Genomic DNA, 26,994 nt, shown 5'->3' on the forward strand with positions numbered 1-26,994 from the left:
GTAGGTGCTCAGTAAATGTCTGGCCAATAAGTCGCCCAACTTCCTATGAGAAGGAAGTTCTGGAGTCAAGCCATGACCCAAGTCCTGGACTAGCCCCCCACCAGTTGCGTCAACCTGGGCAAATATCTTAACTTTTCTGTGCCTCACCCTCCTCAGCTGAAACATCGCAACAGTTTCCTACCCCCACGGTGCTGCTGCGAGGACAGGATTAAGGTCAGATGACGTGTAGAAAGCGCCTCCCTGGCTCAGAGGACGCTGGTCCCCCTTTGTCTCCGTGTGTTTTGCTTACCCTGACCTCCTGCTTACCTGTCTCTCTTTATCACTGGCAAGGAGGGGCTCCTAGAAATAAGATTTAGATACATGACCACTCCCCACCCCCCAAGGCCTCCATAATGCAAAGGCCCTTCGGGCAGAGGAGACAGTGACTGGTCTGTGTGCTCATGGGCCGTCCCTGCGGGGAGCTGGACGACCTTCCTCCGTGCGACATGGGCTTGCATGCTCTTCTGTCTCCGTTCCTCCATCTGTTTAGAAATATCTGCCTTTGAGGTGCAGGCAAAACTTCTCTCCTTGGAAGGAGCCCCCAGAGGGGGTCTAAGCACCCTACCCTCTCCCCTCCTGCCCTGCCATGCCGTCCATCTGAGCAGTTCCCCGCCCACACACCCACCTGGAACCGACCCAAGCAGACACAAGCCCCAGATACCTTGGTACAAGTATTTTTAAAAATTAATTAATTTATTTATTTTTGGCCGTGTTGGGTCTTTGTTGCTGCGCGCGGGCTTCCTCTAGTTGCGGCGAGCGGGGGCTACTCTTCGTAGCGGTGCGCGGGCTTCTCATCGCGGTGGCTTCTCTTGTTGCGGAGCACGGGGTCTAGGCGCGTGGGCTTCAGTAGTTGTGGCTTGTGGGCTCTAGGCGTGCAGGTTCAGTAGTTGTGGCGCGCGGGCTTAGTTGCTCCGCGGCATGTGGGATCTTCCCGGACCAGGGATCGAACCCGTATCTCCTAGATGGGCAGGGCAGGTGGATTCTTAACCACTCCGCCACGAGGGAAGCCCCACCTTGGTACAGTTTTATTCGTAGACTCCAGACAACCAGGCTGGGCCCAGGACCGTGTTCTTGCCAGTGGCAAAAAAACTGATAGCGCACGTCCGTTAACACTAACCGTTTTAATTTAAATTAATAGCATTTCTGGAAGACAAATGCAGTTGATAGAAAATATAAAAACTTTTACTGTACAAATTTTACATCATATTCAAAAAAGCAAGTATGTGCCTCGTGGCCACAGAAGATGCTGGGTTTGCACACACGGATGAAATCCTGGCCGACCAGGCAGCGTCGCACAAGCTCTCAAACCAGCTTCACATTTATATCTCCACCTGGCACCCAGAACAACACAGGCCACCACTACCACCAGAGGCTTACAAGGCATGCCACGCCCCTAGGCGATCACAGAAAGAAATGCCGTGAGAGGACAGAGGGGTATTCCAGGCCCTGCACACACCTTCAATTTGGTGACACGGAGTGGTCAGCTACACGCCACTCACAACTGGTGGGGAACTCAGGGCTCAGGACCTCGAGCTGCATAGAGACGCAGGGGTTGCGGCTCTCGTGTTTAAAGGCAGCAGGGACAGATCCCAGGGTTTTGGAGGTGAGGTTGGGAAGTGGCGTGGAGGGGGGAGATGAAGGGTTGAATCTTGGGCTTCACTCTCAGAACCCCGTGGGGACCTCCACAGCCCCCGAGCTCTCGCCCAGGAGGCCTCCCGGCTTTCTCCATCCCTTTCACAGTTGGCTGCGAGGGCTGAATTCACAGTATCTGCTGTCCTTCATGTGTTTCCAAGGCAGACGGGCATGGGTGGGGGGGCACACGGAAGGGTGGCACGTCTTCCTAACCTCAATTCACAGTCAATTAAGTAGAGACAGGGAGGGGGGGCCCACCTGGGGGGGGGGTTCCTCAGGTGCTTCTCTTAACTGACAGGCAGTGCAGAGGCTCAGGCTGAGCGTGGGGAGGCATCCCGGGGCCCTGGAGAGGAAGGGGGTGGCCCCAGTCCCACCCTCAGGGTTCCTGGCAAATCATGAGTCCCCTAAAGGCGGGCACTGTTACTGCTCCCATCCCGGGCCCCCTGCACTTGCACACAGTAGGTGCTCCGTGAAGGCTTTCTAAACTGACCCAAGAGTGTGAGAGCCCCGAAGAGAAAAAGCAAAACCCAGACTGCCTTTCTGTGGGCCGTGAGGTGAGCCTGACTTGCTTAGCTGCCCTCCCACCCCTCGGCCCACCGGCACGTCCAAAGGTTCAGAGGGGAAAGGTGAGAGGCATGAACTGTGACCTCCGGGAAGGCGCCAAAACCAGGGTGGGGGGAGGAGCCTGACAACCAGAGGCGGAGTCACACCCCACGTGGCTTTGGGTGGGGAGATCCCAGGAGCGGCTGACCCGGAGGCCAGAGGCATGATGGGGAGACGCGAAGAGTCCCACAGAGGAGAAAAGACCCGTAGAGCTGAGTCCAGTTGGTTTACAGCCCCCTTCGTCTTCCTTCCCACACCCTGAGCGGGAAGGGTTGAGGCGCTGATGGCCGTGGAGGCCTGGGTACCCTGTACGGCTGCCTGGCTCTGCCCTGTCGGCAGGGCCGCCGAGGGGTGCCTGGCCCAGAGCCAAGAAGGGAGCCCCGCAGCCTCCACGCAAAGCGGCCCATCTCGTATGATGTTTCGCCAGACTCCAGGCTGGGAGCCTGGCTCGACGGGCCTACGTAAACGGGATAGGAGGGCCACGTGCCTCCCTGTCTCGGCGGCTCTGAGCGTGGACGCGGGTTCTGGGTCTGAAGACAACCTCCTCTCCACTTTTGTCGCCCTTGATCATCTCTGGCTTTGGAGCTTGATATGATGACGTAACCTTCACTGAAGGGCTTCTCTGCCATTTGGAAAGTTTCCTCTTTAGGTGTCAGCTTCTAATGAGGACAGGCAGGACACTGTCATATCCTGGACTTTCCCAAACCCGGCCCCTGCTCTGGTTCAAAGGGACACAAGTAGGAGGCCTGACTTGGTGCTTGGGAAGACTCTAAAGTCGGGAGTTTGCTAGCTGGTCTCAGTGAAGGCGGGAAGGGGCACGTGGGTCCCACCTTGGCTAAGAGCTCTGAACACGGGCAGTGGAGGAGTCAGCAGCGGGCTACGGGGCTTCAACAGGACTGAGGGCTGGAAGAGGTGGGCAGTTCCGGAACCTTGGCAAGATTGATGACGGGCCAGGGCACCCTGTGGCCAGGAGGATGGGCTCCGGGACCCTCTGCTTGCCACTTCTCCCTCCCCCTGCTTTCCCTGCTCGCATGGATCAAGCCTTCACGGTGTACGCAGCTGCTGGGCTAGGCCTTAGCTCTGGGGTCAAATGTCAGTCAGGGACTGGGATGTATCTAAACAGCCAAAGCCCTTAGTCCCATCTTCTTGGTGCCTCCCCTGTGGGTTTCATGAAAGAAACATCTTCCCAGGCACTGGAAACCCTGGCTGGGAACCACTGGATCAGTCCGGATGTTATTTGGATTTTATGTCTCTGCTTTTTCCAGCAGTTATGGACTAGATTACAAAGGTCAAAGGTGAACCCAAGCTCTCTGGGAACTCCCGACCCTCATAATCCAGCTCGGCTCCTGGTCAGGGTGTCCTCTGCAAGAGGAGGAAGGGACCGCAGCCCTTCGGTAGGAGGAGGGGAGATGGAATTTAGGGCCAACGCAGAGGCCGGGTCAAACCTGTGGTCCCCCCACCATCCTGCTTGGGGAACAGCCACAAACACGATGCTTTTCTTCCTCTGAACCAGTGTGGGTGCCTCACTCCCACAGGGTCCTCCAGAGGGGACAGCCACTTCTGCCCTCGGTGCCAGTGACCTCTGCACAGACGGTTTTTATTATCACCTATTGTACAACGAGTCCAACTCTGCAGAAACATACATGTAAACATTTGCCGTCTGTCAGGACAGGTCTGGTTGTGGGTGATGTCATTTTAAGAAACAGCAGGCGTGGCTCCATCTCCGGGACCCGAGTGTTTTTATGGACGAACAGTCTAAACCGAGGACTTGTGTTCCTGGTTTGCAGCACTCAGGAGGATGGCTGGCGTTTTGAAGAGTGTTGTTTTTTTGTTGCGATGGTTGTTCGGATGTTTTAGAAACCCATTTAAGAAAGAAATACAATGTCAGAAAAACGGCAGAGCTGGCTACATCTTTGGATTACTGGACTCCAGGACGCCCAAGCCAAACCTTTCAAACCGGGGTACAACTTTGCCGCTGTTAATACTGCAAAGAGGAACAAAAACAAGAGTTATAGCCCCACTGGTCTTGATCAGAATTGGGGCAGCAGCATTAGCTAATGAGTGGGCCAGTTCCAGAAGCTCAGCAGAGGACCCAGCCCCACCAAGAAGTGGGAATGATACAGGCCAATGGCCTTGGAAGAGCTGCTCCAGGTCCCACCTGGCCGGGGGCTAAGCCTCAGCTGCACTCCCCCTCCTGGAGGGCAGGGGTCTGTCCGTCTTGGAACCCCCAGCACCCCGCGTGCCCAGTAACCGCTGCAGGCTCATTCTCACTGGCAGCTGGGAAAGCTCTTGCTCCGAGTGAAACTGGGAGGGAAGAGAAACCCAGCCGCCAGTACTAAGAGTGGCATTGCATGCTCCTTCTAGAAACAGTCCCCAAATGCCGGGGTGCGTCAGGACCATCTGGGAAGCAGGCTGAGATGCGGGTTCTCAGCATCTGCCTCCAGACACCCAGATTCAGGTCTTGGGGAGGCCCAGGGATCTGCGTTTTGGTAAGCGGTGGAGGACCTGTGGGTGACCTGTTAGCCACACCCTTGCTGAACCCCGGCTCGGGGTCTGGTACTTTCCGTCTGCACTGGGCCTGTGGACGGGGAGTGATGCTGCAGGGGGGGAGAGGGCAGAAACGTTTTCACTAGTGAAACTGTTTGGAGACAGGTCCCACCCCTTTGCTTCAGGACAGCTTTCCCCGGTGTGTGGCCGGGGACACAGCCCTCCCGAGCTGGTATCTTTCACAGCAACAGAACCTGCGGTGTCACAACCCTAGCCCCCCAGAGGGGACCACCCGGCAGCTCTGAAATCATTCCACTCCGTGTTGGACAAGATCCCTGCGGGTTAAAAGCCAAGCAAAACCCCGGCCCCCGTCCTGCGGACACACCCCACAGGGGGCCGGTGTGCTGGGGGACCAGGGAGAGGGGGGATCTCTCTCACTGAGCTGTTAGTAGGGAGACAGGCCCACCCCACAGAAGAAGCGCTAGAGAGAGATGAAGTTGTGTCCAGGAAGGCGGTTCTGGGGGTGCTGTTAGGGGGACCCTCCGTGGAGGGCAGTTACTCAGGCACACTCAGGCCGCGGAGCGGGGCGAGGGCCAGTTTTAACAAACAAAGCAAAAGAAGAAGTCTCAGCAGAGAAGGCCGGAGTGGCGGCGATCGCATCCCGTGTTAGTGCCCGCATCGCCGTTTGAGCTCGAGTGGAAGTCACGGTGCCGAGCGTGGATTAGGAGGAAGAAAGCCCCGGTACATGCAAGGCAGCCAGGCCTACAACCTACAGAAGGAAAGAGAAGACGGGAGAGCAGCATCAGAACCCGAGCCCTCGGGGAGGGGGCAGGGGAGCGGCCGAGGCCTGGCCAGGGCGCAGGGCAGGGAGCCCTCTTTCCCTGCAGACAGAGAAAGGGACATCCCCACTCCATTCCAGGCTTTGGCAGCAGAGCCAGCTTGGAAGGGAGGCTGGGACAAAGAGCCTCCCCCAAGCTCGCCCCTGGGACACGGCCACAGAATTCTGTACAGAGGTCGACCAGCAGGCCCACTGTCCCTCAGCCCCTGACCATCAAAATCAACGTCTCGGAGTTTTACTATTTCTGCTCCCTGCATTCTCTTCTTTAAAGTCTGGCCACAGGGGATCCTGGGGACTCAGACCAGTGATCGGAGTTCTCTCCCCACCATGGATAAGCCATCGTCTGCCAGCGTGTGGACAGAGGCCCTGCCACATGCCATGGGTCCGCTCTCAGCCCAGCGTGAGAAACACGAGCTTGCAGGGCCCTTGCCGGTGGCCATGTGAGCTGCCAGAGTGTCACTTTCGTTTATGGGAATGCAACGTGCCGAGAAGGGGAAGCTGGATGCAGAGACAGAGCAGGAGGCAGGATGTGCAAAGGGTTAACCGCAAACAGGCAGAGAATCAGGGAAACAGCAGAAGACACACTATTCCTCCAGGACTGGACAGTTGTTCTTAAAGTCAGGGTGACCGTAACGTCCTTTCCCGTAGTAGCGGCTCCGCCAGCGCCTGGGAGCGCCCGCAACCATTTTGCCAGGCGTGGGAGGAGTGCGGTCCGGCAGGTGATGGAGATGGGCACCCAGTGTGGACGGGTGGAGGAAGGGCCACAGGAATCAGGGTGGCGGGAGGGGGGGAGACGACAGGCCAGGCCAGCAGATCCGCCACCGCCCCCCCCAGAAAATAAATTAAAAAAAAAAAAAAGCAACAAGACCGATGGAAAAGAAAAGAGAAAATGAGAATTAGAGGCTTGAGTGTGTAGAAGTAAAAATCATGAACAGGAAGCTGTGGTACAGACTCACTGAGGTATGCTGGCATTCCTTCCTAGAAGGGGCTAAAACTGGTCACTTTGGGCAGGAGACAACCCCCATTTCTGACTCAGGGTCCCACATGTGGAATGGCAACGTGGGACTCTGTGGCCTTTCGGGAATCCGGAATCATCTTCTCCTGAATACCCGCGCCACTCCTCAGCCCCTCCTCCACGCCCCGTCCCCAGCGCGGCCTTCGCTTTTGCGGAGGAGAAAACCAGGGTCTGGTGTGCTAAACGAGTTGCCCAAGGTCTGACAAACCAGACCCTTGAACTTCTTGAGAGTCCAGGGGACGCCCAGGCTCCCACCCAAAACCCAGCTCCCACGACTCCTCTCTTCTGGAGACCCTTTGCTCAAGCTCCCCGGTGGGCAGTGTGCCCACAGAAGCTGCGTTTCTGCCCGGCACTCAGCACATTGCCATCGTCCCTATCACCCGTCCAATATTCATTGAGCAGTTACTACATCCTGGGAGTGTGCTTAGAGCTGAGAACACAGAGGTGACCAGGCAGCGTCCTGCTCCGAGGGCTTACAGCGTACGTCTGCTTGTCTTTATCCTAATTAAACTATCAACTCCGTGCTGGTGGAGGCCCGGCCCTGGCCTGTCGCCTCAGGTGTGGCACAGCTGTCAGCAACCGTCCGGTAAAACCCACGCCTCTGATGGCAACACCCGTTACCCCCTATCTGTATTGGACTCTGACCCATCTTAAGTTGCAGACTACCGAATCTAATCTCACATTATAAGGTACAGCATTCCCTCACCCCAGATCGTCATTCGTCAGACTGTCCCTCCAACGGGCCTAAGTTGCCAACTTTGCTGTATTTCTTCAAGTTCTCCTCCTTGCACCCCGCTGCGCTGACCCAGCCTGGGCCTCTCCTCACCTGCAGCTCGAAGCCTGGTTTGGTTTACTTTCAAAACGAGCTGGCGCCTGACTTACACCTGTAAGTCAAATCTGGCTACAAAAAAGTTGTGACCATTTTACAGTGTCAAAAAAAAAATTAAAAAACCAAAACAAAGAACGTGTGACAGAGACCACATGACCTGCAAGCCTAAAATACTTACTCTCTGGCTCTTTCTAGAACAAGAGGAGTGCCACGACCACCACAAACTTGGGCAGGTGTGAGATCCGGGTGTCGCTTCTCCGGAGGCTACGCTGGGTGTAGGGGTTAGACAGGCTCTCGCCCCCTGCCACTGCCCGGCTCCCACCAACAGAAGCCCCACTTTATCTGTTCTATGTCCTGGGCCTGTGGGAGATGACACTTCCAGAAATCGCCTTACACCTTAAAGTTCAAAGCCATGCATCTTGTCCAGGAGGCTGGCCACGTGTGACCTGCCTCTTGTTTCTGTACAATCCACACACTAAGAATGTTTTTTACCTTTCTAAATGATCGGGTGGTGGTGGTGGGGGGGAATCAAAAGTAGACTATTTCATGACCTGTGAAAATTACATGAAATTCAAGTTTCAGCATCTGTAAGTAATGTTTTACTAGAACCAGCCAGCCCGCAAGTTTGTGGGTCTGTGTTGCTCCTGAGGCAAATAGCAGAGCTGGGTCATTGTGACAAAGACGGTACGTGGCGGTGTCGTCGCTTTGCACGCCGCTGGGCACCCCGCAAATCCCAGTGACAAGGAGCCGTCACTCGAGGTTCCCTCTCGGCCTGCAAAGCTAAACTATTTCCCACGTGGCCCTTGACAAGTTTGCCTACCCTCCTGCTCTATAAAGCTGTGGAACCTGAGGCTGGGAACAAGGAAGGACTTGCCCGGATTCCTGCAGAGGCAGGGCAGGAGGTCTGTTTTTGAATGTTCTGGAAGAGAGAGCCAGAGGGACAAAGAAAAAAGGGAATGAGGCAGAACTCAGAAGAGAGGAGTGGAGACCACCGCAGCACGGAGGGCCGCCAAGGATTATATGACTGCACAGAAAGGAGATGGGCTCCCAGTGTCAAAGCAGCACATAAACCCGGGCGGTGCGGTCCCTGCAACAGGTGGCTAGAAAACTCTGTGCCATTTTAAGCAACAGCTGCTCGGCTGGTTTTGGTGAAGCTCTGTCTGGCCCCCTTCCAGGCAGAACCTTCTTTTTTTTTTACCTTTTAAACCAGAAATTTTATTTCTTTTTTTAAAATTGATTTTTACTGGAGTATAGTTGCTTTACAGTGTTGTGTTAGTTTCTACTGCACAGCAAAATGAATCAGCTGTTATGAGCCCAGGCTAACGCTGGGCTGTATAGAAGGCAGAACCTTCTTGTCAGGGCCTAGCCTGGGCCCAGCGTCAGCACTGGGCTGATAACAGAGATGTGGAGGTTTCCACAGAGAACGGGAGACACTGGCCTATGAAAGAGTCTCCTAAATAAATGTGATGAGTGGAATCCCGACATCCCTTGGGCAAGGGGACTAGTCACCTCTGGCTATAAACAGCTCGGGGGGTGCCCCCAGATCAAAGTCTCGGGCAGACAGAGCAGACAGTGCCCTCCAAGACGCCTGGCTGCAGGTTTGGCTCCGAGGGGTACTTACTCGGCAGACTTCCAGAAGTGCCCGGGGTGCGAGAGCCTCCGGTTCAGCTTGGGCAGCTTCTCCAGCATGTCCATCAGCAGCGGGAAGCTGGGCCTCTCCTGCAGGTCGAAGGCCCAGCAGGCGGACAGGATCTCCTGCAAAGCGAGCCGGCATTGGAGGACGTGAGAGCTGGCCGGGAGCGAGGCGGGCGCGGCCGGGGCACTGTTCAGGGTCCCTTGAGTGTTCCCGAGCGCCCCCCCGGCTGGTGGTCGACTCCCTCTCCTGCCGACACTGAGGTGACTGGCCATGGCTGGAGTAGGGCCGTGAAATAACTGAATTTGAGAGGAGCTCTCACAATTCCCCTTAAGATGAAGGGCATGGGCCTCCCTCCCCTCCTTCCTTCCTCGACCTCCCTGGAAAAGCAGTTACAAAGACGGATGAAAGGTCATAGGAAAGAGATCAGAAACGGGGTCACGGATGTTTGGAATGGAGAGCGGAAGGCGGCGTGTTGACAGGTGAAACGCCAGATGCCCGCGAGGTGTGCAGGGCTGGCCAGGCTGCAGTGGAGGAGGAGCCTGGGGGCGTTACAGGAGTGGAGGCTGGGAGAGACGAGAAGGACTGAGTACAGGGCAGCGATGGGAGTCCTGACGGTCCCGAGTCGGGGCAAAGTCCTTCTCGCCTTGGCCTTCCGCCGCCTACTCTCCGGATCCACGTGCGCACACAGCACACCCCTCGGCCTTTCGGTTCAGAAGGGAGAAGACAGGCCTGCACGTACCACCAGGCGGAAGGCGCTCATGCAACAGGGCAGATAGATGGTGACGCTGCCGGGAAACTCACAGCCTACCTAGCGCTTCACCTGGATGGGTGCCGGCTGGTCCCCCCAGACGTTTTCAATGCTCTGCTGCCCAGGTACCTACTGGGGCTACTTATCAACATCCTGGCTGGCATCTGTCTGCTCCAGGCCTATCTGACTCACGAGCACGTGGTAACCACTGAGGGCGCTGAGAACACCGCCCCCCCCCCCCCCCGGGCTCGTTCATGTATCACTGTGCCAGGCGGGGGAACTTACAAACTGCAATGCAGAGATACCATTGATGATATTCAGTCATGTGAGGCCAGCGACCGCATTACGATCGCATACGACCGCATCTTGAAAACAGATTTGCCGTGGAAACCTTGATTTGTTCTCGAACGGTCGAGAATAACATTAAAGAGAAAGATCTGACACGACAACAACCCCACTGTTTGTCCTTTATGCAGTGAAATGTGTTATTATCGTCTTTCTAGTAAGTAACGTACAGGCTTTATTATCTTATCGCATAGTTCAGTCGAAACCATTATCTTTATTTCCTTCCTGTCCTTTTTTTTTTTTTAAGGATAATTTTTCGTTTTAAAGGTTAGCAGTGGGGTGGGGAAGGACACAGACCTCCTAGCCGGCAGCAAAGAGGCCTGCCTGCCACCCATCTGCCTCTGGGTCCCACGTCTCAGGTGAGTGAAGGAAGGGCAGCCGGCCGCCTGCCCTCTACCCCACCTTCCTCTCCCAGTGCAGGGGCCTGGGGGGCTACTTACGGTGACTTCCTTCCCCAGGCTGACGGAGGCCAGGACTCGCTTCATTCCCTCTCCGCTTCCAATCTGCCAGATCAGGGCCTCCGCAGCTTGGTTCTTCAAGGGCCAGTCTCTGGCTTGCAGCTCATACCAAACGGTCCTGTGGAGACCACCCACCCACGTGGCCTGAGCTCCCTGGCAGCACGGCTCAGCTCAGCTCACACCCCGGAGGCGCCTGCTGCCCTGATGCCAGGAGCCCGACTGGAGGACCCAGCACCCCCTCCTGCCTTCCGGGAACGCCTTGACTCCCTCCCGGGGCCCTGCGCTCCCACATTGTGGCAGGAAGTCTCGGACAGCACGGGCTCCGGACAGAGATCCCGGTACAACCGTTCCACCTCCGTGGGGTGTTTGCCCCATGGCCAAGGTTGTCTGAGGAGTGACAGGAATGCCCAGCCCTGGGCCTGGCACACGCAGGTGCTCAGGAAATGATAGTTAAAGGTCAGGCCAGGAAGAGACCACCCGTGAGGGAAGGATCCCCCGAGAGCTTACGGGATGAGGCCGTCACTCAGACCCTCCGAGTCCCCTTTGGCCCTTCTCGACTTATCTGGATGGGACCTTCTCCGTTAGACCCACCCTGTCCAACCTGGGGGCCCCATGGGGCTACTGAGTAACTGAAATGTGGGGAGGGGAACTGAGGTGTAAAACACACACCAGCTTTTGAAAGCTTTGTGGGGGAAAATGTTAATTTCTTATTTTGATTACACGTTGAAATGATAATATTTTCGCTATATTGAGTTAAATATCTATTGAAACGGATTTCACCGGTTTCTTTTCTTTTCTTTTTTTTTTTTGGCCAGGCCACACTGCATGCAGGATCTTAGCTCCCCGACCAGGGATCTAACCAGGCCCCCTGCAGTGAAGCACTGAGTCCTAACCCCTGGACCGCCAGGGAATTCCCTCTTTTTCTTTTTTAATGTGGCTAAGAGAAAACTTTACACATCTAGCTCATATTATGTTTCTATATTTCTATGTTTCTATCGGTCAGCACCCCAGCTCTTGGTGGGGCACAGCTGACAGGACTCCCTGTTCTCCCAGAGGGACAGTCCTTGATTAGCTCTGGTGAGAGGCCTTCATGGGGCAACAGGTGGGAATGACACCCAGAGTTAAGCATTCTATACAATCAGCTAATTTACTCCTCATTTAACAGCTCTACCAGGGAGGTACTTTATTCTTCCCATTTTACAGGTGGGGAAACAGAAGGTCAAGGACGTGGTCACTGGCCCGAACAAGTGGCTGATCCAGGCTCAAAGCACACCCCCCCCCTGCCCCCCCGTGGCCAGTAGGACCCTCTCTTTGAGCCACACTTGGCCTCAGAGCCCCAGGCGGAGAGATGCCAGGGGCGTCCTCACCCAAATGCATAGACGTCAGCCGCTTTGGAGAAGGGCAGCTGGTCCTCGTCCTTCCCGGGGGTCATCTCCCTCACAATCTCGGGGGCCAGGTAGCACAGCCAGTCGTGTGACAGCTTCAGCTGGTTCTCACGCCTGGAGGCCAAGAAGCCAGGGCAAGGACACGACCTTCAGTCAGCAGCAAAGAGGCCCGCAGGGCAAACATCTGCCCCAGGGCTGGCACACCACCCACCACGGCCCAGAAAAGCAGCACACCCGTCACGCACTTGCCAAGGCACCTGCGCTTTGGGGGAATGTTACAGAGGAGCGATAATCAGGCTCTTCTAGAAAAGCAGGCCAAGAACAGGCATCGGCAGGGAGCTGCACTTGAGGGTGTTGATCCTCTACCCTGGGAGCGTGAAGGCGTCTCCAAGCAGGAGATCAGATCTGCCTGTGGGCCTTACAACCTGGCCTGGGGCTGCCGCTCTCCCTCCTGGGGTCCAGATGCTTGGGAAGCAGCCTTTCTCCCCATCCCCACTCCCCCTTCAAGATCTGCGGAACTAGAACCTGACGCTCTTCCTCATAATTGGGACGTGAACCCTGGTCCCCTGCCCAAGTCGGTGAGCATACAGGGAAAATGTGAGTGAGGGGCCCCAACCACCACGGGGGCCAGCCTGAGAATTAAGCACTACGAGTGACCTAAGTGTCACCCAAACCTGATTCTGGACCAGGAACACAAGAGCAGGACCAGAGCAGACCTGGCCTTTTCTACAGGGAGGGCTGCCCCGCAGTAACAGACAGTGAGTGCCCAGACCTCGGCTGGACCTCAGGCCCACCAGCACCGCCCAGTTCCCCCCTAGTCTGTCCAGATGCCCAAGGCCAACTGACCGTCCCTCTCGGACCACGCCTGAGATCCCGAACAGCCCGAAGTCTGTGATGACCACCTTGCCATTGTCGTAGAAGACATTCTTGGATTTGAGATCCTTGTGCACGATGCCCTTGGCATGGAGATACCCCATTCCCTGCAAGACAGCGAGCCTCACGTCAGGAACGGAGGGATATGAATGACGAATGACTTGGCTCCTACTCTGGGCCGGGCCCGGAGCGGGACGGGATGCCCTACCCCACCCCCTCATTTAATCTTCACAGCCCTGTGCAGTGTAAGTGTCTCCTTTTTACAGAGGAGGAAAGCCAGCCTCAGAGATGGGAAGCCACCTGCCCCAGGCCACACCGCAGTTAAGCAGCTTTGCTGAGATCTGAGCCAGTTCGCGCTCCTGCTGTGTCAGCGCACCGCCCCCGGCATCCAGCTTATCCTCAGAGGAGGTGTGGGAGGGGCGAGGGGTGAGGCGCTGGGGGTCAGGAAGTATATAAAGGTTCACTGGGATGCTACTCTCTGTGTCAAGTTACACAAGACCTGAGTGATCTGGGGTCTCTCTCAGGCTTTGCTGGCCTCTCCCCTCAGGCTGGGCAAGGGGTAGGGTTGGGGAACAGAGAGGAATTCCCATAGAGGGAGCCCCTGAACTCAGGTGGTCCCACCACCTGTGCTGCGGTAGAAGTCCTGGACTAAGACGGAAATCCAGCCCAGATTCTACTTCACTGTGGGGCCTTGGACTCGACTTCTAAGCCTCAGTTTCCTCAACCTGCCAAGTGACAGGGCAGGGCTGGGTGATTTCTAACCAACGCTCTATTTGGACTGAACACTGCCAGGTGCATGGCATGTGGGTGACCTGATGCAGGCATGATCTCATCCAAGGCCAAACCCAGGACTCCCAGGTACCCTGATGCTCTGATGCTCTTGGGAACGGGGAGCGGGGAGGGAGAAGGCGGGCACTGTACAAGATGCATGACTGAAACGGGCATCCCTGCCAGCTCAGAAAGAGGCACGTGTCAACCCATCTCCCAATCTCCCACATCAAGGGTGCTTCATATGTGAGAACTCTGCCTGACTTTAAAGGTATCTTGGGGTGAGGAGGGGAGAGGTAAACAGCAAGCCACATTTAAGAAATAGGAGAATGAGCTGTGAGGCAGAAGCAGACAGAACTCAGCAGAGCCCAGAGCTCAGACCGAGCGGGGCTGGAGCGCGTCAGAGAAGAGTTTACACAAGACAGGTGCTCTTCTGCAAGAGATGGGAGGGGTCAGGGTCCACTGTGGCCACTTCCCTCAGGCCTGTTGAGAGCTGTCATCCTGCAACGGAAGCAGGGAGTTCCAGGAAAGAGTGACTTGCTCTTTCCCAAAACGCCATCCTGAATGTAAAACGATCCTTCTTAAAATGTCTGCCCATTTCCCAAACCAAACCAAGGCACGAGGCTTCCCCAGTGACCAAAGAGAGCCAAGATCCCATCTTGGGTTGAACAGGGACCAGCTGTGTGACTGAGGATAAGTGCCTGTACCTCTCTGAGCCTTGTTTATAAAATAGGTGTCACAGCCTCAAATGGCCAGACAGAAGATAGAAAGTGCCCAGGTCTGGAACACAAACCTTCCTTCCTTCCCATAATTTCACAATGCCTCTAGAGTGGCCCCCAAGCCCTCTAACCAAAGGTCAAGGCCCCATTATTATATTCTGAGCCTCAAAATATCAGAGATGAGTACAACAGGAAGTGGTTTAGAAGTTCTCAGAAGAAGGGGGATGGGGAAAATAAATAAGCCAGCAGAGAGGAAGCTTCTGGCTCTGCAGCTCCAAAACCTTTGAACAACTTTTCTCTTCTGCCCTGGAATCTTCCAGATGGCTCATTCAACCTAACTCAGCAACCGGACTCCCACAGTGTCCTGACGATAAGGAGAGAGAACAATTTGGGGGAAGAGGGCAGAGTTGGGCAGAGTGTGGAGCAGGGCCCAGCGGGTTTGGGGCCATCATAGAGCAGGTGCGACGCTCTGCAGCTCCCTCCAACTTCTCTGCAATGAGACAGACTACAAATGAAGGCGTAAGTGTGATATTTGGGTTTGGGGGGCTGCAAAAGTTTAATGCATTAGTGTAGCCACATGGAAATGTCACGTGGAAATCTTGGTGTTCATAAATGTCACTGAGATTTTTATCTTTTCCTTTCCAACCACACACACACACACACACACACACTATAGATGCAAGGAGGGAGGGAGAAAAAAGAAAAGTAGGAAAGACTAACAACAGGAAAGGGACAAAAACTTGGTGGGAGCTGGTAAGAGAAAGCTTTTCTGCAAAAACAAGAACCGGGAAAGAGGAAGCCCTATCCAGCACTAATCTAGTTTTTCTCTGGGCCTGTCTGTTGCTAAATAAAGCAACAAATAAGCTTTTCTTTCATTTTTGTTTAATTACTTTAAAAAGATGAAAGGAGGGGCTTCCCTGGTGGTGCAGTGGTTGAGAGTCCTCCTGCCAATGCAGGGCACACGGGTTCGAGCCCTGGTCCAGGAAGATCCCACATGCCGCGGAGCAACTAAGCCCGTGCGCCACAACTACTGAGCCTGCGCTCTAGAGCCTGTGAGCCACAACGACTGAGCCCATGTGCCACAACTACTGAAGCCCGCACTCCTAGCGCCCATGCTCCGCAACAAGAGAAGCCACCTCAATGAGGAGCCCGTGCACTGAAACAAAGAGTAGCCCCTGCTCGCCGCAACTAGGGAAAGCCCGTGCGCAGCAATGAAGCCCCAACGCAGCCAAAAATTAATTAATTAATTTTTTTTTTTTTAAAAAAAGGCTGCCTGAGTTGAGCCTGAAGGCCTGTCCTCATGAAACTTGGATTTGGAAACTTTAAGGCAGAACCCCTGTCCCAAACCTTAATCAATTCTAACAGACTCTCACCAAGCGCTGGCCCTGGACCCAACGCTCTCTCCATGGATTATCCCAGTTTACCTTTGCACCAATCCAATGAGGGAGGCGACACTGCCATCTCCGTTTCACAGGGGAGGAAGCAAAGGCTCAGAGAGGCTAATCGACCTGCCCGAAGTCACACAACTGGTGTGACCAAGATTCAAACTCAAGCCATCTGTCTTTAAAACCCACCGAGTTTCTCCAGGGTGTCCAGCTCCCAGCAGACAAGACAGGGACAGAGGGAAGGAGATGGGGGTCCCACCCTTGAGGTGCCCCACCTAAAGGGAAAGACAGGGAAGCCACCACCACTACCCTGATATGGTCAGACAGACTGGGGGACAGCCAGGAACTCTGGAGCCAGCTGGATGCCCCTTCACCTTAATGATCTCCTGGGCGATCTGCCTGGTCTTGTTGATGTCCACAGATGTCTTGGGGTCCCTCACAAACGAGTGCAACGTCCGTCCCTTGCAGAAGCTGTGAGGAGTGGTGGGTCAGGCAGAGATCTGGGGCCTGTGCAGCCCAACCCAAGCCCCTCTGGAGCCGGGGAGAAGCAGGGGCAGAGCTGTGCCCACCAGCCTTGGGAGGGGGCTCTCTCTGTCCCCTAGACCCTGGGTGCCCAAATCCCTCATGCTTAACTAGCCTGATGCCCGTTCCTGCGGGGGCCCGGCCCGAGTGGGCAAGAACACCGGTTCCCCGAGGCCTAGGGCCTGCCCACCTGAGAACAGGAAACTCAGTGCACCAAGCCTCCTGGCAATTCAGAGCAGCCCACCTCTGTGGAAGTTCGAGGCAGGAACACGCCCACGCAAACTCAGCAGCCAGGGAAGAATCTGGCCTTTTCAGGCTATAACCAGGCAGCATCGGGGCTCTGGGCTTACCATAATGATTTTCAGGATCGTGTTATTTTCCGATCACAGGGATTTTATTACAATGCGGAGTGTGCAGGAGGGGAGGGCTGGCTGTCAGCCATGTCAGAGTGATTATTAGATAAGGGGCTTGTATGTTGTGGTCCCCACCTGTACCGACTCCTAAAACCCCGAGTGAGGAAGGACCCAGAAAGAATGTGTAGCTTCATTCCCCTGCTCCAGGGAGAAGCTGACTTAAGCCATCTGAGGCAGGGGCTACTTTTTAGGAATCATCTCCAAGGAGATAAGATTCTTGGACCCTCAAGGTCTGGAATATCGGCTGATGGTTGCTTTTCTGTGTTCCAGCCCCCTCAGCAGATTCTAATGTACCTCAAAACGTGACATACGTGCACTCTGACCCAGCCCCACACACGTACCGCCAGAGTTCACCAAGATATGGAAACAGAGATGTTCATGATGACAAAGTGTCCAGTAAAAGAGGGCTGCTGAGATAAATCAGGGGAGGACCGGCGATCGGGTTCCAGAGAGAACCCAGAGCCCAGGTGTGGGACTCGACCCAATTCCACTCCACTTTCAGTGACACCATATTGGTAACTTGAAATCAACTGTGCTGAGAGTGTTTACACCACAGGAATTGACAGATGCCATGTATCAATGCTAGAGCTTCCCTCACCACCACCCAAGAGCTGGTTTTTAAACATCTACCAGCACACCACGGGAGGTTCTGCTACGTGGCGCGACGGGAACACTCTGCGGGTATTAAGATTCGAGTAGACTTCAGACCTGCACTCCAGTGAAGAAGGCGAGGTAACCAGTAGGCTCTTTGGTGTGTATTTTTACAAACGCATAAATAGTTACAAATCAAAGAGATAAATAGTTTAAAAACATGAGTGCATACAAATTTTTTTATTCTGATGGAAGGCGTGATAAGGAACTGTTTACAGTATCCACCTTTGGGGAGAGGCACCCGGGTGGGGTGGGAAGAGACTGGTTTTCACTTTAGACTTTTCTGGAACATTTGAATTTTCTCTATTCTCAGGTATCGTTTCACTGATTTACTTATTTAATGTCGATGGGGTTAGATGATGGAGAAATGACACCTCACTTTTGGTTTTCTTCTCTGTACCCCTCTAAATGAAAATTCCATGCCCTCGGGGTGTCCACACAAACGGGGCCCCCAGGGAAAGGGGCAGGTGAGGCGGCCACCCCGGGGAGAGCGGGGCCGGGTTACCTGGTGATGATGGCCAGGTGCGGCGGGTTCATGCAGGCCCCCATGAAGAGCACCACGTTCTCGTGCCGCGTCTGCCGGTAGTTCATCACCTCCTTTTTGAACAGCTTCAGGTGGTCCTGGTTGTGGCCGTCCATCTCCAGCAGGCGGATGGCCACCTCGCCGTGCCAGCGGCCGCGGTGCACCCGGCCCCAGCGGCCCTGCCCGATGGGCTCGCCCAGCTCTACCTGCTCGAAGGGGATGTCCCACTCCTGCAGGTACACGCTGGTCTGGCTGGCCTTGCGAGAGACGGGGCCTCGCCAGGGCCGGCGGGAGCTCGGCAAGTCGTCTACCTCGTCCTCGTCGTCTTCGACCTCTGACTTGCCGGCCTCGGGCTCCTCGGCCTGGAAGGAGAGGAGGAGGGGATAGAGGGGGCAGGAGCCCTGCGGGCAGGCGGGGAGCAGAGGGGCCTGGGGTCAGGAAGCCCGGGCTCCAGCCGCAGCTCTGCGGGGCTTGCTGTGGATAGTACGCAGGTCACTTCGCACCGCACGGCCTCAACGTCCTAAGCCACAGACTACGGCGCTTGGCCCTTTTTCCCCGCTAATGTTCCAAGACCCACCTATGAGTGACATCTAATCGCTGGGGGAGAGCATTAACATCCCCTGGCATGAAGAACGGGACTGCATTCACCCTTTCTGGCTATGCTTTTGTTTAAACACACAGTTTCTGACTCTCCTCTGTATAGGAATAAATCAGTCTGCCGTCTGCTCAGGATCTTTAAGCCACTGCACTGCTCGGCTGACACTGGTTCAAGGGTCAAGGTAGCAATTCTTGGCCCCAGCTACAGTCAGAATCACCTGGGGATCTTTGATAAGTCCACACACCCGGCCCCACCCCGGACAGACCAAAGGAGAGTCTCCCGGGCTGGGGCCCAGGCCTTCTGGCTGGGGGTGAAACCATGGGAATGGAGCGTTTACTGTAGCCTCAAAACACGGAAAGGGAGAAGGAAGCTTGCTTCGTGGCACCCTCAATTGCTCTCCCTGCCACGTTCACTGCTCGAGTCTGCTGCGGCGGGTGGGCACCTGAGGTGGCCCTCAGCAGGGCCCGGTGCCCACAGGCTCCCCAGACCCGTCCACGTGCCGAGCCGGCGAGAGAGGAGAGAGATGCACCGCCGACGGCTTGCGTGTCGTCATCACTCACCTCCGCTTCGTGATCCTCGGACACATCTGCTTTGGGCTGGTTCTCAAGCCTAAGGGTAAAACAGCGTTTGTCAAAGAGACCCCGAGGCCAGGTCTCAGACTCCCCGTGTGAGGTCTGAGAAAGGGGCACCAGGCCTGGATCCCTACTTTGACCCACTTGGCCGTGGGAAAGGCAGTCAGGATGCTGTGGAAACACACAGGAGGCCGAGGACCAGACGCCGTTTCCCTTCTCTGGCCTTGGCCTTCTCCAGACTTAATCTGGGGGTGGTAGGGGCCGGCGGGTGGGCAGTGACCGTCAAGGCCCTCTCGAATCTGACAACCAGTGTGGGGTTCTGAGCACACGCACAGGACTTGGAATTCGACTTGAGAACTGGTTCTGTTGCTCCCTGAGCTGTGTGACTGGATGCAATTGCTTAACCTCTCTGAGCTGGCTTCCTCATCTGTATGTTGAGGATGATACCTACTTTACACCTGGCTGAGAACTATACAAAAAAAGGTGAGCCAAGTACTCAGCATGGCCTGACACAGGGAGGGCTCCATAAACAGAAGCCATATAATTAGGTTTCTCTAACGCCGAGTGCCCTTTGCCCGGCCTTCCCGGATCACAAGACTGCTCCTGCCTCACAGACTGCCCCGCCCCGTGCTGACTGCACCAACATGAGGCAACTAAAACCCTACGGCTGAGTTCACGAGATCACAGGCAATATCCCATCTGGCCGCCCAGGTACATGGCAAGGTCTGGAATGGGAGGGTCAGAGATTTAAAGGCGGAGGTGGGAGGCGGTCAAGGATGTGCATCCAGCTTTAACAAGTCCCCAAGGAGGAGAAAGCTTTGCAGGGCTGCCTACCGGGAACTGTCCGCCTCGGCGAATGGGACTGCCTGAGGAAATGCCGAGATGTCTGGAGGAAACAGAAAACAAATATGAGGCATGAGACCCCCCTTCCGCTCCCCCGGAAGACACAGTGTTTGCAAAGCCAGCACCCGCAGGGCTGAGCGTGCTCCGCCAGCAGCCCCTCGCTGGGCTGCACACGTGCTCCGGGGCCACGTCCTCTGGGCTTTTCCTAAAACAGAACACGGACGCAGCCTCCACGGCCCTCGGTTTTGCCCACACAGCTCTGCCCTGGGAAGGGACTCCAGTGGGGGAGGAGGCTGAGACTTCTCAGTCACTACCACCGCCCCGTGGCCAAACCGCCCCAGACAAGCAAGCGGTAAAAGCAACAGGGTTGCTCTTTCCCGGATGTGTGGGCCAGACCCTCCTCCTCGGCTCCGAGGCAGGGGCTGGTTTCAACATCCCTTGCGAGTGGGGAGACTCTCGGGCCAGCAGAGGCCAAAGGCCGGACTCGCAGGTGGCTCCTTAGTGTCACGTGGTGCCTGGCACAGCCTCTGGGGACAGCTGGTGGGGACCAGGGGCCCCGTCCCCTCAGCTTCAGGGTTTGGGTGGCTGGTGGGGCAGCCTCTGGGCAGAGAGCAATGCACGGCCCACACGCCGGGGGCCCCAGGATTGGGCAGCTGGCACTGACCCCTGAGCCTGGGGCCTTCCCAGTTTCAGCACTGAAAGCCCCATATCCAGGGAACACAGGACAGATGGTCACCCCAGTGTGGAGCCAACGTGTTACAGGCCAAATGCCCTACGGCTGCTTCTGCCGCTGGCTTCTTTCTGTTCTCTCTGGTCCCTTCTAATCGCACTCGGGGAGGCTGGCAGCCCCAGGGCTGGGTGGGCCCCTTGCTCCCCTTTTTAGCAAAAAAAGAGACTGGAGGTGGCAGTGGCTTAAACTAATCAGGGCCTCTCCCTGTTCTCTAGGACAAAGAACGTTCCCATCAGCCAGCAAACCTCCCTCACCTCCCTCTGGGCTTTCTCCAAGGCTACCCCTGTAGCTTTCTCAACATCCCTATCACACTTGGAGAGTCTGATAGAGGTCGTGGGCCTTCTTATCAGGGAAATGCACACATGTACCCAACAACCTGTGTATAATTTCTGGGGAATCCTAGACCCGGAAGCCTCCTCTAAGGCTCTTCCAGACACCACTACACTGTGTCTGCAGACTGTCAAGGGCGGCCTGGTGTTTCCATCCACCCAACGCTGCCCACATGTTGCCACAGAAGATAAACACATGCACGGGGACGGAGGGACGTGGGGAGGTGGGGGTCTGGGGAGAAACCACACCCCAAGTTGGGGGGAGGCAAAATGTCTCTGAAGCTTCATACTTGTCCTTAAATATTAAGGGTGCATTTTGCATTCTGCTCCAAATATGTCCACATTTGTTTTAATAGAACTATATTTCCCTCCTCTCCCCCCTGACATACCTTCAGAGCAAGACGGACCCTTCTGGAAGAAGAGCCACACGTTTTCCCCATGCTTTCAAGGGTGCTCCCCTGTACGTCACCCTAGAGTAGTAACCAGGGAGGCTCTTGGAGGGGAACCACGGAAAAAATGGGTGTGAAGCCACAGGGCAGCTCAGGGAGCCTGGCCCTGACCCCAGCCAGCCTGCACAGCCTGCAAAACCACTGGGGTGCGCCTGTAAGAACTGACAGATGTCCCCAGTCACTCCCCTAATGGAGCTGGGCTGGGGAACAGAAAAGCCTGGAATAACCAAAATACCAGGACTTCAAGACAGACCTGTTTAATCCAGAAAAAAAAAAATTAGCTACAGTCTTTGTCTAAAACACATAGAACCTTCATATGGCTGAATTCAGAATTAAAGTTGCAGATTACGTGTACTATTGCTTGTCGTCTCCAGCTAGAGAAATAAGTACTAATTGTATAAACTCCTTAAGGGCAGGAATATGGTGAAATGCAAAGGCTGGCACACAGAAGGTGTACAAAACAATTTCTGTGGAAGGGAATCAATGAGAATGTCTCGTTGAAAGTTTTCTTCTTTAAACTTTCTGCACTGGAGGCATTTCCAACAATTGCCAGCAGATAGCGTTGTGTGACAAGACTCTGGAAGGTGAGGGCCCCAACCCCGAGTAAGAGAAGGCTGCAGACCTTCCCAAACTGGCGTCCCCTTCTCTAAGACAGGGTAGTAGTTTCCCTGCCATTATATAGAGGAAGATATCTTGTCAGATGCTCATAAGACATCAGCAAAAGATCCTCTCCCCTTATTCTGCAGACTGGGTTTCTGCCACCTCCTAGCTGTGTGACCCTGGACAAGTTGCCTGAAGTGTCTGCAAGACGAAGGACTGGATGGATGCCAAGGGTCCTCCCAGTAAGGCACGGCTCCTGTGAAGGGCCAGCCTCAAGGCTACTCCACCTCCCCCCTTGCCCAGCCTCAACAGACAGTCAGCTCTCAAAATAGGTGGGTGTGAGACTCAGGTACCTCCAAGGCACCCAGGGAGAGGGCTGGACAGAGGGGGTCACGTCAAGGGGCAGTTAGTGGAACCATGCAAAGGACTCACCTGGGAAGATAAACTGCTGTCTATGATGAATGTAGTAGGCAGCTTTAAACAGAAGAGCAGGTAAGTCACACACAGAACAGCAAATGCAGCAGCAGAAGAGGGGACAGAGGCAGGGGCTTGGGGGAGAAGGGCTGGTTATAGGGCTGGGGCAGCCCTTCCCCACCTGCCCTGCCCCAGCTTCCATGCAGGAAGGAGGAAAAGAGCTGGGAGAAAGCAGTTATTAGCAGGAGACCCCAGGAGTAAAGGAACTTGCACCGGAGGGCTGGGGTTTGGAGACCCAGCCCCAGGGAACACCCGGCTGCAGAGCCCTGGCCAACGCCATTCACCTCCCAGGCCCCCTTCTAGAACCTCTGTGAACTACGCATAAGCCCAGGAGGGCAAAATACAATGGGGAGAAAAACTGAGATTCTGAAAACATCGAACAGTGCTGTGTGCAGCAGGGAAAAATCCCCCGGCCCGCATTCACAGCTGGAGGTGCTGAGGCGAAAAGTCACCATCCAAAACAATAACCTCGCCCCAGGGTTAGCCTCAGAGATACACAGAAATGCTCCCCACAATACAGAGTGGGTGGGCGGTAGGAGGAGGTCCCATCCCACCTTAACAGCCGGACCAGCCCAGCCCAGCCCATGACCAGAGAGAAAGAGCAGATCCTGGAGAGAGAGGGCTCTGTGCAGGGGACAATGTGAGGCCAGCCTGGGGACATCAGGGAAAGCTGAGAAGCTCTGGCTGACATCACACAAAGGACTTTTTCACTGGCTGTTGTTTTTCAAACAGGCCCTTCCTTTCAGAAAAACCCAAACTAGGACGTTCAGCAGAAGGCCCGGTTTCAGAGCATAACAATGACAGAGCAGAACAGGAGGAGGGGATGGCGCAGGGGCCCTCGCTGGGCCTCCGGGGAGGGAGAGGTGGGCTCGGGACGACGCACTAATGTCGGGAGATGTCCAGCCACATGCGTGTTAAGGTGAAGGGGCAGGAAAAAAGAAGGAAGATTCTTAAAAGTCTTACCATCCCCCCAAAGAAGTCCCTGGGACCCTGGGGAGATGGGCCCAGAGAGGCTGCCTGGCCTCCTGCCAGCTGCAAGCAGCCCCAGCCAGGGCTCCCCTGGCACAGGGAGAGCTGTGCCTCTGTCCTCCTTAGCCTGGAGCCCCAGGGGCCAGTGACAAGTGGGGCCTGGCCTGGCACTCCACGGGCTGCAGCTGGCAGTGGGCCTGGCTGGGTCCGGAGCAAACTAGAATATCCTAGCCGCCCTCGTCCCGCAAGCTGCCACCTGAAACACACCGAGGGCCAAGACCAACTGCAAGGAGCCTCCTGGGAGGCCAGGGCTGGAGGTCAATCCTGAATGGGTGAGTGGGCTTTGCTCTGCTCCTTGGGGAGGTGGGACACCCCAGGCTTGGCTGAGCTGCGGGGTCCCTGTCCCTATAGACCCGGGGCAGCCGGGGCCATGGTCAGAGGTCAGCTCTGCTCTGGCATGCACTCCCCGGTGGACTCCGTGGCCTCATCCATACAAGGGGGATAACCTAGCTCCAGCCTCACATGGTCTCTCGTTTTATGGCAAAGGGAACGAAAGCGCCCCTTTAAGCAGCTTGTCCAGATCACAGAGCAGGTAAGCCACAGAGCTCCGGATTCCCTCGCCCCAGCCTTCTGGGCCCGCCCCAGCTCCCCGTGCTGCCTGTCCTGCTTCCTGGGAGCTCAGAAGAGCCGAGTGAGTGAACGATGCCCAGGAGAAGCCACCCCATGCATGGGAGGGCAGCGTTGGGATCAGGTCAAGAACCCAGGCTTGGGGCTTCCCTGGTGGTGCAGTGGTTAAGAATCCGCCTGCCAGTGCAGGGGTCACGGGTTCGATCCCTGGTCCGGGAAGATCCCACATGCCGTGGAGCAACTAAGCCCGTGCGCCACAACTACTGAGCCTGCACTCTAGAGCTCATGAGCCACAACTACTGAACTGGTGTGCCTGGGGCCCGTGCTCTGCACCAAGAGAAGCCACCTCAATGAGAAGCCGGCGCACCGCAACAAAGAGTAGCTCCGCAACTAGAGAAAGCCTGCGCGCAGCAACGAAGACCCAATGCAGCCAAAAATAAATTAATTAAATAAATTAAAAAAAAAAAAAAACCCAGGCTTTACATCAGACTTGGCTTTGATCCCACCTCTGCAGCTTACATGCTGTAGAGCTCAGAGCAAGCCACTTGCTCCCTCTGAACCTGCGTCCCCATCTGTAAAATGGGTGCAATCACAGCAGTTTAAATACGGTGATGCTCTTGAGCTCGGCACGGAGCCTGGCTCCCGGCAAGTGCTCTTACTGGCGGCAGTGTTTGACCTTGAGCCTGCCGGGGTGTGCAGAGAAGGGACATGCAACCCCACCCCTGAGGCCCGAGAAGGCCCCAAGTTGTGGTACCTGGGAAGTTGAACCTGCCGTCCCTCTGGCCGGGCGAGGGGTTGGGGGGCGTGGTGGCACTGGGGGGGTTGGATGACGTCGGGAAGGGCGCAGGCGAGGAGGGCGTGGAGGACGTGGTGGAGGACGGGTTGCTGCTGGAGTCCAGGTGGTTCATGGCCAGAGGATGCTCCTGCAGGACCAGAGACACAGGCAGTGGCAGGGACCGCCCAGCCCCGCCTGCCCCCCACCCCTCCCCACCTAAAAAGGAGGAGGTCAGCCAGGGCGTCCTGGCGTTTTATGGGTCTAATATTCAAGGGAAGAGCGGGACAGGGAGATGCGTACCTCAACGTCCATCCCCTGGAGGGCTCCTCCCATCTTTCTTATTTCCGCTCAAACGTCCTTTCCTCCCCAAAGCCCTTCCCCAGTCCTGGCTGGGGCGTGCTCCTCCCCTTTATCCTCCCATGGCTCCCAGCACTTTTCATTAGGGCACTTGAACTACGGTTTGTCAGCTGCAGGCGTCTTGGGCGGCTTTCTGAAGACTCTCTCTCCACCATGCCGTGTGTGTCCCCCGAGAGCAAGGACCACACCTGCTCGTCATACACCCAGGGCCTGGCTCTGCTCTGGCTACAGAGTAGGGTCTTTTAATGAATTAAGTTCAGCCTCTGACAAGCCTCTGTTTAGTGGGTGGTAACAGTGGGTGCTTAATAAGCGCTCCCTCCACTGAGCAGGGGGAGCTGCCGGCTAGGACATTCAGTGGCGTGGGCCCTGGCAAGGCCAGAGGACCACCTGAGGGAGGGAGGGCTACTGGGGGGACTGAGTCTACATCGGGGGGGGGGACCCTGGGCCTGACCAGTGTTTCCCAGACCACATACCAATTCCTCAGGGGGTTGGGGAGGGATTCCTGGTCAAAAACATTGGGTCCACGTTGGGTTAGATGCTAAGCTCAACCGGTTTCTGCTCTACAGGCCCTCAAGGCTCTGGGATGCACGGTAGACTCTGGAATCCATCAAAGCCATGCAGTGGGCCTCACCGTCCAGCGACCGCCCACACCGCCTATTGTTGCCAAGCTAAAGGGGGGAGGGGGCTGCATCCACTGGCCCTCACTCTGTCCGCTCACACGTCCAGGCCAGACCCTCCATCCCGGTCAGGCCAGGCCAGCCAGGGCGGGGGGCTAGCTCGAGGCAGGTTGAATCCCAGCCCCGACCCAGCAGCTGTGTGACCTTGGATGAATCACCCCACCCTTCTGAGCCACACGGTGCACTGTCTCCACAGCAGGGGCGTCAGCTGCTGCCTCACGGGGTTTTTTACTCGTTCAGCATTCAACACGAATGTGGCCTCGCTGCCTGCTGTGTGCCAGCCGCCAAGGCAGGCGGTCAGGGGCCCGACGGGAGCACAACCTCACAGCACCCACGCACTCTGGGCCTGCCTCTCATTCACGGGGGACCCCGGGCTCAATCTCCTCATCTGTAAAATGGAGGTGATACCCAATTCCCTGGCGGTCCGGTGGTCAGGGCTCTGCGCTTTCACTGTCGAGGGCGCAGGTTCGATCCCTGGTCGGGGAACTAAGATCCCGTAAGCCGTGTGGGAGCGGCCGAAGAGAGAAAAAGAATGGAGGTGATAGCAGCACGTGACTTTTAGAACTGCTGTGGGGATCAAATGAGATACCAATGGAAAAAGTTCCCGACCCAGTGTAAGTACTCAGGAAACGGTAGCTCAAAATGGGGGCGGGGTGTGGGCACATAACTAAGATTTGGACACAAATGTGAAATCTACAAAGTGGCTAAATATGGGAGCCCTAAAGGCCACCCTCTGGCCACACACCGCGGATTGCAGTATCATGCTTCCCCGCTGGACCTCCATATTGGGGGTGCTTCACAGAACGGAACCCTGGGTGAGGGTTCGCCTAACATCATACCTTTTTTGTCAGTGCTTTGGGGAGGGTTCCGAAATGGGGCTCAGCTGCTCTGTCCACCGGATTGTTGATGTCCGACGGGACAGATTCTGTCCTCCGAAGCCTGGGTACTGTTTAAAAAGAGGGGCATTGTAACCATCAGCAGGAAACAGGTTCAAGAAAGATGCCCCCCAAATCCAGAAGGGGGGAGGGTAGAACACTCACGTGGAAGGAAGGATATTCTACAGGCAGGGGCTTCTTTTGTACACTTGTTATGACACTTCAACCTGGTAAAGAAGGCGGGGTCAGT

At 55.9% G+C, this 26,994-nt stretch overlaps 1 protein-coding gene across 5 annotated transcripts in view; it reads right to left on the reverse strand.

Moving 5' to 3' along the window:
- Positions 1-1,141: 1,141 nt before the first annotated feature.
- KSR1 (kinase suppressor of ras 1) overlaps positions 1,142-26,994 on the reverse strand; it is a 148,341-nt gene continuing 122,488 nt past the window's right edge. For 2 of the 5 annotated variants that reach the window (XM_059047916.2, XM_067022193.1), the window contains 13 exons: positions 26,910-26,971; positions 26,709-26,815; positions 24,815-24,983; positions 22,423-22,464; positions 19,874-19,925; positions 19,028-19,076; positions 17,852-18,231; positions 16,135-16,231; positions 12,862-12,995; positions 11,998-12,129; positions 10,613-10,748; positions 9,065-9,198; positions 1,142-4,258 (listed from right to left, as the gene is read on the reverse strand). In XM_059047916.2, the coding sequence (XP_058903899.1) occupies positions 4,180-4,258; positions 9,065-9,198; positions 10,613-10,748; positions 11,998-12,129; positions 12,862-12,995; positions 16,135-16,231; positions 17,852-18,231; positions 19,028-19,076; positions 19,874-19,925; positions 22,423-22,464; positions 24,815-24,983; positions 26,709-26,815; positions 26,910-26,971 (1,573 nt within the window). In that variant the 3' untranslated portion in view covers positions 1,142-4,179. Of the gene's footprint in view, positions 4,259-6,184; positions 6,266-9,064; positions 9,199-10,612; positions 10,749-11,997; positions 12,130-12,861; positions 12,996-16,134; positions 16,232-17,851; positions 18,232-19,027; positions 19,077-19,873; positions 19,926-22,422; positions 22,465-24,814; positions 24,984-26,708; positions 26,816-26,909; positions 26,972-26,994 lie in introns of all 5 variants that reach the window. The other 3 variants (XM_059047917.2, XM_067022194.1, XM_059047915.2) reach the window with 2 other exon arrangements.

Source organism: Kogia breviceps, chromosome 19 (genome assembly GCF_026419965.1).
Source record: "Kogia breviceps isolate mKogBre1 chromosome 19, mKogBre1 haplotype 1, whole genome shotgun sequence".
Taxonomy (NCBI): Eukaryota; Metazoa; Chordata; class Mammalia; order Artiodactyla; family Physeteridae; genus Kogia; species Kogia breviceps.